Genomic DNA, 18,048 nt, shown 5'->3' with positions numbered 1-18,048 from the left:
CCTGGGACCACTTTTCTAAGCCTTTATTATTTCAGGTTTATTTAGGAAGCATATGATGTATTTTATCTTAATAAATTTTAAACCTGTGACTTGGTTATATGCCTTTGTTACAAAAAGTTATGGGGAAAATAAAGAAAAATTATAAAATTATAATATCTAATGTAGTAACAGAGAATTATTTTAAGATTATTATTGCTATTTTTATCATTTTAATGACGGTTTTCTGGCCATGATTTAATCTTTTCTTCAAGAGTTGTCCTTTAAGCATAGAATAGACACTTACCAAATTAGGCAAAATATACTAACTTGTTCATTTGCATGAGCTCTATGTAGTTCATGAATATCAAAATCCTCCAGGTTAAGCTGCAACTTCTCTTTACAGAGTTCACAGGTGGTTACAGCCTCTAATGAAGAACCTGGTAAAAATTAAATTACAAGTAAAGCTTAGTTTTGCTATTGTCACCACAAAACATTTTTCCTTTTAAGTTTTAAGCTCAGAATGTAGAAAATCATGGAGGGAGGATGACTGCATTACTACCATAAACCAGTAATGTCTGCTAAAATAGCAATCAGCAACACCTAACGTGCATGTCAGGTCCTACTCTAAGCATCCACTCATTATTTAGATAGCTGTTATTCTTTTTTTTTCCTCCCAAGTACTCATACATTCCTACCATGGGAAGCTGACAGTGGAATGCCATCTGTACTTCCTACTTCCTCCTTAAATACCTTGAGGCAAGATGGCATGAAAACAATGGTTAATAATATAGTACCTCAAACAACTAATTAGATATACTCAGGCCAGTATCTTTGATATGACAATATATACCTAAGACCTACTGTAGTTTAAGGAATGTGCTGTCCTTAGACTAAGGGAGGGGTGAGGAACCATCTACCTTTGTTCAAATAAAAACAGCTCCTTTCAGTCATAAAAGAAATAAAGTCCTAAAACATGTTACAACATAGATGAACCTTGAAAACATTATGACAAGTAAATAAGGTAGACACAAAAAGGACAAATACTGTATTATTCCATTTATATGAAAAATGTTGAATAGGCAAATTCAGAGAGAAAGTAAATCAGAAGTTATCAGGGTTTGGGAAGAAGTGGAAGAGGGTGTTACTGCTTGTTGGATAGAGTGAGGTGAAAAAGTTTTGGAAATAGATAATGGTGATGGCCACACAACATTCTGGGTGTACCTAATGCCACTGAACTGTACACTTAGTAATGGTTAAAAGGGCAAATTTATACTATATATATATGTATATGTATATAGAGTTTACCACCAGAAAAAGAAAGCTCTGTCTGTCCCATATGCATTCAACGTATGGTTACGTAGTAGTCTTGTCTAATAAACATACAGCCCGCCCCCCATGTTTATTTTTAATTAAAATAAATTAATTTTAATTTATTTCAAATTAAAAAGATGTCCTAACAGAGTAGGGTTTGGATGCAATTCAACTAACGTCTGGTGAGTGCTTGTTATGCGCCAAACAATATTAGAGGTTCTGGAGATTTAGAAAGAAAATAGTGAGTAGTAACCTCTGTCTTCAAAGAGCTCATAAAACTCTTAGAATTAGTGTTTTTTTTAATAAAAACAATTCTTTAAATAGTAAAATTTGGCATAAAGTCCAAGAAAGTAGTAGTAACTTACATGCATTCTCTAGAAAATAGCTTAAAGGAAAGTGAAAGCTGTTCTGAGGTAGTATGTTGTCTCGAATGTGTTTTAGTCAAATTCCATAAGAAATTCATTATATTTCAAATATATGAATAAAATAGTTGTTGTTTTAGGAGTCTAGCACACATGAAAATGTTGATATTAAAATGCATCTAGAATATTTTCTTAATTTTTGAAACTAATATTGTACCACTAAACTAAATTTAGGATAAACCCATATTATGACTTGATGAAGAATATAAAAAATGCAAAAGACATTTAGAAAGCTTTCTTATATCATATATTTCTTATAACTATTTTCTGATTCAGAATCAGGAAAACTATGATAATCACAAAATATGGACCTTGGAGATCATTTAGCACAAATTTTTCATCTTAGGGCTTCATTTTTCTCTTCTATGGAATAAGTGTACTTACAGAAGTTGTTCCAAAAGGTCACATCTAGCTGGAAAGAACCCAATTATCTCTACATTTTTTAATCTTTCCATTATACCCCATCTCATTCAGTAGTCCCTGACTACATTTGCTTAAACTTTTACTAGACTTGTTTTATTCATCTTTGTACAACCTGCATATAGTTTAAGATATATATGGAAACTGCTTATTAAATGTTTAAATTACTCTCCGCCAGAAAGTGTCTTCTACCAGATAGGGTCTTTATGGTATGAGAAAGACTTATGAAAATTTATCAGGAAGGTTTAGTTCTTGAGATCTTTACGTTCATTTGACATCTTAAAAAGTACTTATAACCTTATAAAACCCATTTGACTATTTACCATGTGCCTACTACTGTGAGAAACTATAAACAGCATCTCATATGACTTTCACAAAACCATATGAGGTAAGTATTATTCAATTTTATTCATGATGTAACTGAGGTATCTATTTTTAAAAACTCCAATGGGTCAGAGGGTAATATATTTTGATATATCTTCTCAGGCAAGGGAAACAAAAGAAAAAGTAAATGGGACTACATCAAACTGAAAAATATTTGCACAGCAAAGGAAAATACCAATAAAACAAAACGACGATCTACTAAATGAGAACATTTTTCCCAATGATACATCTGATAAAGGGTTAATATCTAAAACATATAAAGAACTCACACAATTCAACACAAAAAACCCCAAACAATCCAATTATAAAATGGGCAGGAGACTTGAATAGGTTTTTCTCCAAAGAGGACATAGAGATGGCCAATAGACATATGAAAAGATGATCAATGTTACTAATCACCAGAGAAATGCAAATTAAAACCACAATGAGATATCACTTCACACTTGTCTGAATAGCTACCATCAATAAATAAAAAACAAGTGTTGGCGAGGATGTGAAGAAATGAACTGTTGGTGGGATTGCAAACTGGTATAGTCACTATTGAAAACTAGTTTGGAGGTTCCTCAAAAAATTAAAAATAGGACTACGTTGTGACTCAGCAATTTCACTACTGGGTATTTATCCCAAGAAAACCAAAACCTTAATTCAAAAAGATACATGCACTCCTATATTCACTGCAGCACTATTTACAATAGCCAAGATATGGAAGCAACCTAAGTATTCATCAATAGATGGCCAGATAAAGAAGATGTGGTACATATATACAATGGATTACTCAGCCATAAAAAAATGTAATCTTACCATTTGCTATGACATGAATGGACCTAGAAGGTAGGCATTACACTAAGTGAAATAAGCCAGACAGAGAAAGACAAATACTGTATGATTTCACTCATATGTGGAATCTAAAGAATAAAATAAACAAAACGGAAACAGACTCATAGATACGGAAAACAAACTGGTGATTGTTAGATGGGAGTGGGGCTGAGGGTTGGGTGAAAAAGGTGAAGAGATTAAGATGTACTACTTGGCAGTTACAAAATAGTCTTGGGGGTTTAAAGTACAGCATAGGGAATATAGTCAATAATATTGTAACAGCTAGGTTACTACTATAGTGCCACATGGGTAGTAGACTAATGGGGGTGGGGCTAACGCTTTGTAAATTTAAACAATACACCGTGTTATCTGTCTTCCTAGACACACAATACTAACAATCCAATTGCAAATATATCAAAGGTGAGAAGAGCTGTTTTTCATTTTGGTAATAGCTAACATTTCTGGGCCCTTACCAAGTGTCAAGAACCATGCTGAGCACTCATTTAATTTTAACCCAACACTCCAGGGCAATGACTAATGAAGCCTATGAGGCTGTCTATTGTAACACCATACAGACAAGAGGAAGCTACTACAGGTGAGATGGTCCACCCCACAGCCTTGGAATGAGGCTAGCTTAAAAGAAAAAATAAGCTCCGTATCCCAAGGAAACCTTTGCTAACTGGAACTTTCCCAGTAGCCTCATGATCTCCAGCTTAAACAGGTTACATGACTCCTCAAACAATTAAGATTATAATTAATGTCATCATACCTCACAACCTATTTGTCACCAAGGTATCATTATCAGACCTTCAATCTCACAAATTTATTTATTTATTAATTTGATCTAATTTTCCACTTTACCTTACTAGTCATTTCTATGTCCTCTGGTACTCATGGTCTAATGTAAGCAAATTCTTTTCATAACTAATCTCTTTTGAATAATATCTTCAATTTCATGCCTCATCCACAGTACTCCCCCACCCCCGACTGATACATACTCTTCTGCAGCCATTTTTCCCCCACAACCCCTTTTACCTAAGTATCAAGAAGTGGGGACAGATGCCCTACCACCACCTATTGCTGTTCGAAACTCCAAGCCCCTTCTCATTCATTAATGACTTTAACACCTGTCTCTCAATTGTCTTTATCAACTTATTTTTGGCTATTTCAACAGCCATGCAGACCATGCACTTTCAATATTACTGACTTCCTCAATATCTTTGCTTCCAATATTACCCTACCCTACCCTCAGTAATCTATTCTATGGTCATACCCTTGACCGTCATCAGTTTACTGCACTACCCCTACATCTATATCTTAAACATTCCCTCCTCCGTGTTCCTACAATTTCTCATCATTCTACTTCACCTACTCTGGCAATTCTCTTCAATATCAGTAAGAGTCAAAGACACAGACCCTACCACTTTCTCATTATCCACTTCTTGATGTACTTACTTCCCCTACTGATTTTAATTTCTAGGACCATAATCATGTCCTTACAAATACCCTTATCTCCTTTCAAGATATCTGTCTGGTAAAAGTCTCAACCCTATTGAACTCAGATCGATGGCTGTACTTAAGCATCTAAAAACTGCTTCTAAAAAAATGTACAGGTATCTCACTTGTAAGTAATATTCACGGTCACCGATTTTTATGAACACTAATACTTCCTGAAAACATCTTAGAATGTTATTTCTCCCACATATCAAAATCTCTTAAAATGTCCCCTAATTAGCTAAAGATCTTATCCCCCTTTACTAAGAAAACAGAAAAAAATAGGACTTCAAGCATCTTCTCACCAAAGCAACAAAGTGATCAACATCTGTATCTACACAGCCTTCTTGAAATTAAGTACTTCTTCCTATTATATGCTAACCATGTGACTTGTGTTCCGAATCCCATCTTTCCCTTTTCTTTTCGTAAATTCTTTTTCCCTCTCCATTGTATCTCATTTGAATTTAAAAATGCCTTAAAATCTCCTACTTCAAAACAAAACACATCCCATGACCCCATTAAGTCTTCAATTCCTATCTTATATCTTCAATCTCCTTGATAGTAAAGCTTATTGAAAGAGAGATCTATGTGGCTGTTCCTCATCTTACCTCATTTTCTTCTCTCAGTCCAATCTAAACATGCCATGATCCCTACCACTCCATGGAGACAAGCTACCAAGGACATTCATGCTACCAAATCCAACCATCATTTCTTTGTTCTTATCTCTTTCTAGTAGCCAGCAAGGTTGATTACACCCTCTTTAAAGTACTTTATTTTTTTTGGCCTACATAACACTCCATTTTCTTATGTTTCCTTCTTACCAGACTGAGGCTGCTCCTCAAATCTCCTTCTCCGCTTCCACTAACCATGTGGGTGCCCCAGGACTCTGTTCTGGGCTCATTTCTTTAATATATGCTTATGCTCTAATCTCAAAGCTTAAAATATTACTTATGTATTCATGAGTTTCAAAACTGTAATTTTCAGTGCTAGTACCCCCTGAAACATCAGGCTTGTCTAATTGCTTGTCATTTCCATATGGTTATCTAATAAGCAGTTCATATATAATATTCCTAAAAGTCCTGATTTCCTGTTCTAAACTTATTCTATTCCCAGTCATCTTTATTTCAATAAATAACCCTACAACTTACTTAGTTGCTCAAGGCAACAATATGAGTTTCCCTGATTGTTCTTTCTCCTTCATTCCACTATATCTGATCCACTGGCGAGTCTTAACAGAACCTATCTCTAAAACATATCAGAGTCCATCCATTTCTACCACTAAACAGAGAAATTACACACGCACAAACCACCACCACCACCACCACCACCACCACCACCTCTTGTAAGATAATTTCTGGTTGGCCACGACTGATTCCTGGTTGGCTTCCCTTCTACTCTTGTCCCCCTAAAATTCATTCTCCACAGAGCAGCCAAAATATAAATAAGATCATTTCACTCCCCTGCTCTTCAGTGGCTTCCCAACACACTTTGATAAAAATATAAACTTCAGACAGGAGCTCTAAAAGTCTTAAATAAACTAGCCTTAGCTAATCTCTCTTATTTCAATGGTATCACCTCTCTCCTTGCCCACTAATCATACTCCAGACACACCAAGCTTCATTCAGTTCTAAGTCATTCCCACCTTCAAGTGTGAATAGTTGTTCCCTCTACTGGAATGCTCTTGTCCTCATTTTTGATTAGCTAGCTCTTTCTTGTTCAATTTAAACATCCTCAGTTCAACAAGGCATTCCTTTAACACTCAATACTACACCACAAGAGCAGATGCCTTGTCTATCTTGTTTACAGTTCTAGACCTCACATCTAGAATTGTGCCTGGCTGCATCACAAGCACTCAAAAAACAAATGAATCCCTACAATATTGACGTATTAGACAACAGCATTAGAAACAACAGCGTTAGGTAGGACACATAGCTGGAACGTAGAAAGCCTATCTCTTTGATTCAAAGGGATCTTACATGATATAAGGGTCACAAACGATAACAAATTGTTTTATTATACCGATGAAGTAGTAGTTTGTTGGATAAGCGAAACATAAGAAACACTACTATAAATTAAATTTATGAATCAAGACACTCTGGATATTATAATTTGAGACAATAAATTATAATCAAATTTGTTAATTAAAATGTACACACACATGCATCTCTTGGAAAAATTGTGAAAAGAAAATACACAAAAGGGTAAATCTTACCAGAGTTAATTTTGGCCTGTAACCACTTTTTCATACACTCTTGGTGGACATACTGTAAACTTCCTGTGCACTTGCATGGCTCTATCAGCAAGTTAGATGATGATGCAGCTGCCATTTGACAAATTCGACATAAATCACCTTCTTCTTCTTCAGAGTCCTCTAAAAGAAGGCTGGAAAAGATGACAGACACATTTCCTAAACATAACTATTATAACTCATCTGGTTGGTCATTTCCAGTCATACACAATCCCAAACAATATTTTCTGTATTTCTACTAACTCTCTCCAGATTAAAAGAAAAAAAAAAAGCAACAATAATAAACAGCAAGCACCATGAAAAACCATTACAATGAGAATGAAAATTATAATAAATATTTTAAGGTAAATGAAATAAGCAATCCTATTACTTATCTTCAAATAATTCTTGCGACTTCTCATTACATGTTGTCAGAAAAACGTATGTTCAACTTGATAAGCTTTTTGTATTAAATCACAGTAAAAAAATAAATGAATAGATTTTACAATTCTCCATTTTCCCCATCCCCAGCAATGTTATTAAATCATCTTGGATTTACAGAAGGGTAGGCTTTTAAAGTGTTGAGCAGGGTCCATTAACTGATGTACTCTACTTAATAGGTCAACATGTAGAATGATTTAAATATAGAATAGCTATATAATAAGAAAGTAATTTGTTAAATCCCTATTGCTTTAGTCGACTGCTAGCATGAAAGAGGTATTCAGTAAATTGATGATACTGATTGCTAGCTGCTAATGAAATACAACCTGGATTATATGGGTTCCTAATGAATTTAACAATAGATGTGTGGGAATAGGAATGGGTGTATAGCTGTTAGGTAAATTCCATGCCCTGGTTTAACCAGAGGTATGATCTCAAGCATAAATATTTATGTTTTACTTTTAGATTTAACTTTCTTCATTTCGTTGTTTCAATTACTTTTTACTTTGGAGATTCAATTTTTTACACTCTTATTACAATAGTCCCCCTTATCTGCAGGGGATACATTCCAAGACTCCCAGTGGATGCATGAAACCACATATAATACCAAACCCTATATATAGTATTTTTTTCTATACATACCTATGATAAAGTTTAATTTATAAATTATGCACAGTAACAGATTAACTACTGATGAAACAGAACAATTATAATAATATACTGTAAGAAAAGTTATGTGAACATGGTCTTTCTCTCAAAATATATTACTGTACATGGAGGGTTGGTATGTGGTATGTTGGACAAAGGGTTGATTCACCTCCTGGATGGGATGGAAGTAGATGGTGTGAGATTTCATCATTCTACTCAGAAGTACACAATATAAAATTTGAATTCTTTTTTGAATTTTCTATTTAATATTTTCAGATGGCACTTGACAACAGGTAACTGAAACCATAAAAAACAAAACCGCAGATAAGGGGGAACTACTATAATTTAAATGGAGTGTCTTAAAATCCTCATGTATGAGCAAAAAATATAATAAAGACATATACACACACATAAACTCTATGGCAAAATAACCAACAAATGCTCCTTTCTAAGCTAAGCAGATAGTGGAGCTGGCTTAATTTGTTTCTCTCTGGAAATCACTAAATTTAATGCTTTGCCCTCTGCTTACACTACTGTACTCAAATTAATCTAACTATGAGCACAAGAAATACAATAGTTAACTACATTCTTCAGTAGAGAGCTTGAAATCATAAGGAGTTACTACAATAACATTAAGCTAATACTACCAGGGCAGAATAAATAAAAGAAAAGCCACAAATTTTAAAAGCAGAAAGATAACAGTCCCATGGTACAATTTGTCTCAAATAAGAAAAAATGGAAATATAGTAGTCCAATGTCCAACATCTCAGAAAGTATGTAAAACTCCCTTTATCCTCAGAATTAGATTTCAATATAAAATACTAAAATAAAATGATAGCAACAGCTATACTCCCCCCAAATTCTATTACATTAGGCCTTTATTTGAACAAAGAAACCCTAAAATAAAAACACCCACAACCTTAAGCTTTACATAGTTTTTTCTTCCTGCAAGTATATTTTACACGTACTATTCTATCTCATTTTAACATAAAAATTAATTTGCCAGGTGAAAAATTAAGTAACTGCACTGATGACAAAAATAATAAGTTGGGACTAAAATCTCTGATCTTTCATCTTTTCATTCTTATTAGAGATTTCTAAGCAATATTCAACTCTAAAGAAGGTAGTTATATAAATGAAATTCTGAATTTAAACTTGTCTACCAAAGTCACAAGAAAGAAAGAATATTTGGAATATGTGGTGACAGAAAGAAATCCAACTATGGGAGGTGAACACACAGTATAAATATATATGTATATGCCTTACTGTCAAAGTGTACAGCTAAAACTTATTGGATTTCGTTAACCAATGTCACCATAAATAGAAAGAAAGAAAAAAGAAAGAAAAGATTTGATACATACCTGAACTTCAAAAACAAAATTAAAAAATTGTGCAAATGATTTTACTTCATTCCAAAAAGATTTGAGGTAAAAATTACACATAAATGGTAAATAAATGATCTTAGTAAAGGCTAAAACAAATTGTCTTGATAATCTATGACTACTTGGGCTTCCTTTCAAATCCCATTTAGCTCTAGTCTACCAAGGATAGGGTAAGAGATTAAGATTTTTTTTGTCTCTGTGTGCATCTGAATCCAAAGATTATTAAAAATCTTTAGATCATTTCTTAATGCAATCTATACTGCCTGGCTCAATTATTAAGTCTCATCCAGTTTACTTCTGAGTAAGAGGTAACATCAACATTAATATCTTAATGTAAATTTCAAGAAAAAAATTTTAGATATCAATGTTATAAGAAGCCATTTCAGAAATAAAAACTTTCTCTAATCTGCTCTTGCTTTTTTATAGGCTTAAGACAGGTATTCAAATTTACCTCTCTTTTATTTTCTGCAGTCTTTCTGGATCTCTTGAAGGTACACTTTTAGTTTTATCACTTTTTCCATCAGATGAACTCCAACCTGAAGGAATGATATCTACAGTGATCATGACATTGTCGGTCAAATTATTTCCAAGTGTTGGGGGGACTGCAAATCGGAATAAGGAACCAGGAAGAAACCCTGTTATTCCTGTATTTCTTCCACTATGAACGGATTCAGATGTGGAGCCACCTGTAGCAGCACTACTTGATGCTGCAGGTGCTTGTGGTCTGTTGGCAGCCCCAAGGGGATCACTCTGTGCTTCAAGGTGAACCACTTCATTTGATTCTCTTCTAAAAATATGATGAGATCTAGATGGTATATCAGAGGTAGGTATCCTTGAAGATTCATCTCGTCCCTCTCGTCTCCTTCTAGAGAACAAAGGTGTGCATCTATTTCTAAGTGAGGAAGACAACCACGGTCCTGTATTTCTACCTTCGGATTCTTGGTTAAAATTTTCTGAATCTGGCTCAGAGTTATGATTCTGGCTGAGAGATGACAAACCCCATCTACGCCTAAGAAATCGAAATCCCTGAGAGGCTTCAGATGCCCTGTTATCGGGAACGTCAGAAGTTGATGCTGCGTTACGAGACTGTGAAGCTGTCAAGATTCTTGGAGAAATATAAGAATTTTCAGAACTCAATGATCTTGTACTTAAGGATTCTTGACTAGACCTTCGTGAAAAAAAAGTAGATGACATACTAGAAGCTATACGTGACAGCAATCTCCTGGTCGTACGTCTACCTTCATTGTCAGAAGAATCTTGAAATGATCTTTGAGATGAACCAACCCTATCTGAATTGCTTATAGTTGAGGTTTCATCTCTATTTGAAATATAAGAAAATCCAGGCTGTGCACTGCTTTGGGGAGATTCCAATTCTCTTGGAGAAAAATTTGACCTTAAAGAATTTCTACTAGAGTCCCTAGAACATGATATGGTCTGATGTTCAGAAGGCATTTGGTGATTTGTGGATGATGTATTCAATTGTAAAGTGCTCACTGAGTTCTCTTTTGGTCTTGCTCCCTGTGAATATGAAGAAGGAACTCTGTCTTGAACATCTATTTTTGAAAGAAAAAATAACCAATTACATGAAGTAATTTGACTGTTATTAAAGTTGCATTTATTACCTACTTATTGCCAATATGAAACACTGAATTCAAATGTATACTGCTACATTATAACTATTATAGAAAAAACACATAAATGTACTTCTTTTACTACACCTTTGGTAAAATCCACTACTGCTGTATAAAGTCAACATTACAAATTCAAATGAGAGCTTATTATGAGAGGTAAACATCAATCTACCAACTTGATAAAGGCAAAACAGTTGAATTTGTTGATCAGAAACTGATATGGTAGAATACCTAATATCTAAACAGATAAGGAATTTTAAATAGGCCAAGTAAGTCTACATAAATGACTCTTATAACAAATAAAAGCAAAATAATCCCAGGGAGACAGTGTTTTGGAGAATTTTTTTACTCTGCAGTAAGTATAAAAGTAATTTCATGTAAACATTATCACCCTAGCAATTTTATGGCAAACCTAGCTAACAGTTAAAAATTTCTCCATCTTTTTTTTTGGTTTGTTTGTTTTCAACATAACAGCAGTGGTTCTTATCCCCAGTTACTCATCAAACATACTTTTGCTTTTTAATACTGACTGGGAGCTATGAGTTAGAATAGAGTCATGATATTTGCAATTTTAAAAATACCCCACTGGTGGTTCTAAACTCGAATGGAATGAGAAATACTACAGCATTCCTTTATAAAGAATACTCATCCTTACACCTAGTTTAACAGCTAGACTGTTAAGTGCTAATACGTGGAGCCTCATAAAGGAATAAACTGTCAAGCTAAATCTATTCTGTTCTGTACTTTATACCTCCAAACCTAGAAATCTATTGATACTATCTACTAAAACTCCTCAAAGACAAGCAAATAAAAAGATGTTTTCATGTGTCTTAAATAAAGCAGTCTTGACCCAATAAGACTATTTAATATTTAAAATAAACCAAATCTTTAAGAACAAATGTATCTTCTAGGTAAATCAAATTCCATTTTTGCCTGCTATATCTGTCTACTCTAATTTGTACTTTTTGTTATTAGTTCCTTAGTACTATTTTTTATGGTATTTATGTTTGAAAAGCTTAAGCTTATGTACACTGACAAACAGTATGGGTCTTTATTTCAACTGAACAAAAATAAAGGTACATGAATCTTAAACCAAGGTAATTTTAAATTTTGCCTTAAAATGTTGATTTCAAGCTTTAGTTAGTTCAGAATTTAACTAGAGGAGTATACAAGATTTAGAATACTTTATGACATACATTCTTAAAAGGAAAATGCAAGTAAAAAATATATCAGCTGACAGAATTTGGATATCCATGCACATCTATTTTAAATTGTTTACATTTTTAAAAGTAAAATAACAAATAAGGTACTAGGAAATATGTTAAGCTATTTTGAAATTTTTGTAAGTTTCTCTTTATTCTTTTGTACTGTGATTTTAGTGCTATAAAGAGGAAAACAACATTATTAGATACATTATATAACACAACACAGTTTATACATACATGATGAAGTTGTGAAATCACCACTTCGGTGACTATAATCCATAAGATTACTAATGGAGGAATCTGCTCTCCTCTCTAAATCTCTCCTCTCTCTCATTAAGTCAGATCCAAAAGATCCAAGTACCATTGATGAAGATCTGGGAACTTGATTATGTCTCCAAGAAGAATCTTAAAATAATTGAAGAAGTTTTAATTCAGAGAAACTTTCAAGGTTTCTGATGACAACAAATCTTCACTATTACACAGGGAGGTTGTGATTTATTGTAGGACTTCATCAGGTTATATAGTAGCAATGAGAATCAAAATTTAGCACAACACAGAACTATTCATTAATGAACTCATCATTTATAAAATTATTTCCTAATGCAAATACATTCTTCTCTAACACTAATATCTATCCCCATCCATGATGGCAATGTCTCAGTTATTCTCTAGGACATCTGGCCATAAAATGTAAACATGATGTAAAATGGTTACATGACAAAATGTAATGCAAAGCTTGCCAAAGATGGAGAATTTCATGAAAAGTCAATAAAAGTGATGTTGGAAAACAGCCAAAATCAAAATCAAAGCCTCTCTGTAATGGAAGCTAGTATATTACAAGGTTATATAATACTATTTATCAGAAATAGTCACTGCCACCACACTTGGTTCACTTCCTATTCTAAGAATTAATGCATCGCTGCAACCTAAATTTTGTTAGGTTATGATTTCATTTAAAAAGAAATTAAATATTAAGTCTGAAGTTCCCCCCCTTATTATCTACCTTAAAATTCTGGTTCCTCTCCTATTCCCAACAGCCTTAATAATTCCTCTTCATTAAGGAAAATGGCCCAGAGATTTAATGGTATGCCTTCACAAAGCAGAGGAGAACAAAAATCTCTGTACAGTGGTGTCTGTCTACAAAATTAAGGTCTGCTCTTACCCATCACACTATTAATACCCTTCAGATGGGGCAGTGTCTTTCCCATGGCAGTCCTGCCTATTAAAATAGAAAGGAATCGCTTACACTAATTCGTACATGTATGAATTAGTAATATATATGTATTTCAAGAATTTTATCTCCAATTGTGTCATCACAAGTTCTGACTCACCTAAAAACTATTTTGGGCATTGGCTAGTATTTCATTTAAAGAGAGGTATAAGTGAGGAGGGAGCCTCCTGCCCTTTCAATACATATATACATACATATATATATATATATGTGTGTGTGTGTGTGTGTACATGTGTGTGTATATATATATGTGTATATATTAAAAAATTTTTAAATATATATGTGTGTATATTAAAAATTTAGCTCCTATAATAACCAAGAGAATACACGTCACTATTACCAATCTGATCACCATACATTACCAGCTATTCTAATTTATTAAAATGTGTGAAAATCCTGTTTGTGTAAAACAGCGGTACAAAACTTAGAACAAAAATTCAAAATAAGAGCTAATTTCAGTTCTAGCACTACTTAAGGTAAGATGCTGGGAATTCCACTACATTTCTGACTGTCTTATGTGTGCTCTACTTGCTTAATGCAGTACCTCTTGGGAAAAGGGCTTTAGTCCAAAGTACATATATAGTGGCTCTTAAATTAAATTCTTACCTGATACTGCACTTAAACCATGTCCAACATTTCTCCCAGCTGAGGTAGATGTACAGTTTGTACAGGAAAGTTTAGGCCTTTTTGAATCATGATCCCGTTGCTGGTTTTGTGATCTTGAGCGTGCTCCCTGAGTTATCTCAGATTCACTATACCATGTAGACTGAAATGGAGATGCAGATGCTGATGCAGATGTAGACTGTTAAGTTAAAAAATATTTTTAAGGGACAAAATGTTTGCATTCAATATTAAATTTAATCTACCATACTCTGATACATTCCCAAGGACAATTCATTCCTCACATGCACAAATTTTTCTACCATGCAGGTTTTCTATAGTTTTTGTCCCTTCTACCCACTTGTCCCTACACTTTATACTATAATTATACTCTGTTGAGTAATAAATCTGATTTAGATTAGTTAAGTCTTCTATGTAATCATATATTACCATCTGGTTAGGAAACACTGAAGAGTCAAAACTTTATTCACTTTGTTTTCTCAGTTTAATATTTCAACCTTCTGAGGAACCCATTTTCTGTTCTTAAAAGTGGATAAAACACTGAGAGGCACTAATATACCAAATGATGTGAATACTATAAAAATAAGATTTTTCAAGTAATAAAAAAATTTATCCTGGATCTAAAGTTCATTCTTAGGAATACAGTCATACAACACTTTATTAACAGTATTTTTTAAAAGAAATCTTAATATCTGGAATTTTTTCATCAGTGAAGCAAGAAGAAAGCTATGACAAGTACGTATTTTAAAACTTTTAGCTTAAGGTTTTCTTTAACATATATACATACACAAAATAAAACCACCTAAAACACAAAAGTTACAAGGCACAAACTATTTTACTTCTACTTAATTCTTTAATTAATTAAGCAGTATAATGCGTAAAAAGGAAAAGGATTAGTCTGTCTCCTAAAAAATATACATTTAAATCAGAACATATTTCAACCACAATTTCTGAAATTGTCCTTTTATATTTCTTGACAAAATAAAGTTAAAACTCGAATGTTTTATGAGCTGTAAATTCAGTCTGTTAATCTAATATTCACATGATAAACGTTAAGAATCTAAATAATGTACTCCATATAAGAGTTCTAGAGTACAGATAACAAGTGAATAAATTATCATAATATAAATAAGACTATAACAGAAGGTATGCTGAAAGTTTTACAGAAAAAAAAGAGCCTAACTATGCCAGAGGAAAGCGGGAGAGGATTCACAGAAGGTGGTAAGAGTTCATTGGGCAGGCAAACGAGGAAGATTATAGATGACATAGTAGGACATATAAACCACTCTACCATGGAAATTCTTCTAAAGCATTACTATTTGATCTATTATGCTTCAATTATGAGAAGCATACTGCACACACATTCAGAGAACGCTATAGAATAAACTGCACATATATGGAAAAGCAGAAATTGCTAAGATGAAAAAGGAGAAACTGACTATATCAGGATTTTATCCATCCCTCGCCATGGAATATTTTGCTAATGAAAGTGGCACTCTTCAGCTCAGTACAAACTTAGTCTCACAAGCCTTCTGCACCAAGTAATCTACAGAATACCAATCAATAAACTAGAGTAGCACAAGAGATGAAATTCATTAGATATTTCAAAACCAAACCATTTTCTGTGCCATTATCAGGGTAATTATCCTACATGCCAGTGATTTAACATGTTTGGATTTCAGAGACCAATATAAAAAGTTTTAATAGAAAATTTATAAAGAGCTGCCACTTTCGACAAAGAAATCTAAAATTGCAAATACCATCTAACTTTGTTCCCAATTTCTTAAAAAGGGCTTTTTATGCTCACAAAATGAAGATATAGCAGAATAAGACAGGCTTTTAAATTGATCCTTCGTATTTTTGTGGCATCATTTGTAACATCTCCCCTTTCATTTCTTACTTGAGTCCTCTTTTTTCCTTTGTTGAGCTTAGCTAAAGATTTGTCTACTTTGTTAATCTTATTTTCACCACCTCTTCCCAACAATATACTGCAAGTTCTAGATAATGCAATAAGGAAAGAAAATAAAAGATATACAGATTGGGAAACAAGATGTAAAACCGTATTTGCAGAAGACAAAAATCTATGTATAATATGTGATAGAATCAACAAAATATCTTCCTAAACTAATAATTATAGTAAGGCTGCAGGACACAAGGTTAATATACAAAAGTCACTTTCTTATATACCAATGGAAAAGTGGAATATGCATTAAAAACTCTCATAACTCAGTAAGAAAATGATAAATACCCCAATTTAAAAATGAGCAAAGGATCTGAATAGACATTCCTTCAAAAATATAAAAATGGCTAATTAGTACAAAAAGATGCTCAACGTCAGAAGACAAGGAAATCCAAATAAAAACTGTGGTAAGATACTACTTTACATCCACAATAGAATGGCTAAAATCAAAATGTATGATAAGTGTAGGTGAGGATGTAGAAAAGTCGAAACCCTCATTTATAACTGCTGGTGGAAATATAAAATGGTTCAGCCAGTTTGGAAAGCAGTCTGGCAGTTCCTCAAATAACTGAACATAGACTTAGCATATAACTCAGCAATTCTACTCTTAGTATATACCCAAGATAACTGAAAACATAAGTCCACACAGAAACTTGCACGCAAATGTTTATAGCAATATTATTCATAAGAGTCAAAAGGTGGAAACAATCTGCATGTCCACTATGATGAATACACAAAATGTGCTATAGCCATACAATGGAATAGTATTCATCCATAAAGGAAATAAAGTACTGATGATATAAGCTACAGCATATAAACCTTAAAAACACGCTAAGTAAAAGAAGCTAGTTACAAAAGACCACATACTATACATGTCTATTCATGTATATGAAATTCTAAAATAGGAAAAACCAGAGACAGAAAGCAGATTAGTGGTTGCCTACTGCTGGAGTGGAAGGAGATGTGGTAATGAAGTGAAATCTAAAGGACATGGGTTTCTTTTCTTGAGGTGATAAAAAGGTTCTAAACTTGACTGTGGTTGAGTTTGCACCACTCTGAATATACTAAAAACTACTGAATTATATACTTTAAGTGGGCAAGTCACATGGTATGCAATCAAGCTATTCGTTAAAAAAAAACTTAACAATTGCTACACACCCAAACCAATGTATCCACTGGACAATGCTTGATCATGGGAAATTATATAATGGAACCAAGTCCAGAATGAAACGCTCATACTTGGCTCCTCACTTCCATGAATCGATGCCTTGACGTTGATGACGTAAATTTTCCAGATCAAAATTACCTTAGCCATATGTAACAACTTACAACTTTGATTTCTTTTTTTAAATATTCATGTGCTAGAGAGTATCCATCACCATATTACATGAAAGTCTTACATTCCAGTTTCTATTAAGAATAAGTCGTCAATTTTCATTAAAAAAGACATTAGCTAATCTTAACAATTTATGGATTTATCCATGGCAACTTTAAGAGAAATCCAGGTTAAAAAACAAAAACAAACAAACAAACAAAACCTTATATTTATACAAGATGAATGGACTTGGAGCCCATTTGCCCCTCAAAACTCCCCAGGTTTGATACCTGGATCAAATTAGATTACCAGAGTTAATATTTAGATCACTCTGTTGTTGCTTTACAGAACTGCTTTCATTGGGCTGTAATTTTGCATCACATCCTTTGCTTTTGCTGCAGTTTACTAATAAAGTTTCACCAAACTACGTATATACTTATAGTACGAATACTACATTGAAAATACTATCCACTATTATCATTCACTGTTCCCTTCCAGACCAGACTGCCAAACATTGCTTCCTCTGAGAAATTGTATTTCTTTTCCTTATGAACAAAGCAG

The 18,048-nt window shown here is 33.4% G+C and overlaps 1 protein-coding gene across 10 annotated transcripts in view; it reads right to left on the bottom strand.

The window, feature by feature from the left end:
* MARCH7 (membrane associated ring-CH-type finger 7) overlaps positions 1-18,048 on the bottom strand; it is a 46,118-nt gene that overhangs the window by 8,065 nt on the left and 20,005 nt on the right. For 6 of the 10 annotated variants that reach the window (XM_025039217.1, XM_015596529.2, XM_006921108.3 and 3 more), the window contains 5 exons: positions 14,198-14,393; positions 12,598-12,765; positions 9,976-11,077; positions 7,039-7,208; positions 307-416 (listed from right to left, as the gene is read on the bottom strand). In XM_025039217.1, the coding sequence (XP_024894985.1) occupies positions 307-416; positions 7,039-7,208; positions 9,976-11,077; positions 12,598-12,724 (1,509 nt within the window). In that variant the 5' untranslated portion in view covers positions 12,725-12,765; positions 14,198-14,393. Of the gene's footprint in view, positions 1-283; positions 417-7,038; positions 7,209-9,975; positions 11,078-12,597; positions 12,766-14,197; positions 14,394-18,048 lie in introns of all 10 variants that reach the window. The other 4 variants (XR_001517744.2, XR_001517745.2, XM_025039215.1 and 1 more) reach the window with 2 other exon arrangements.

This window comes from Pteropus alecto, unplaced genomic scaffold (genome assembly GCF_000325575.1).
Source record: "Pteropus alecto unplaced genomic scaffold, ASM32557v1 scaffold3, whole genome shotgun sequence".
NCBI classification, from domain to species: domain Eukaryota; kingdom Metazoa; phylum Chordata; class Mammalia; order Chiroptera; family Pteropodidae; genus Pteropus; species Pteropus alecto.
This window is presented reverse-complemented; position numbering and strand designations above follow the sequence as displayed.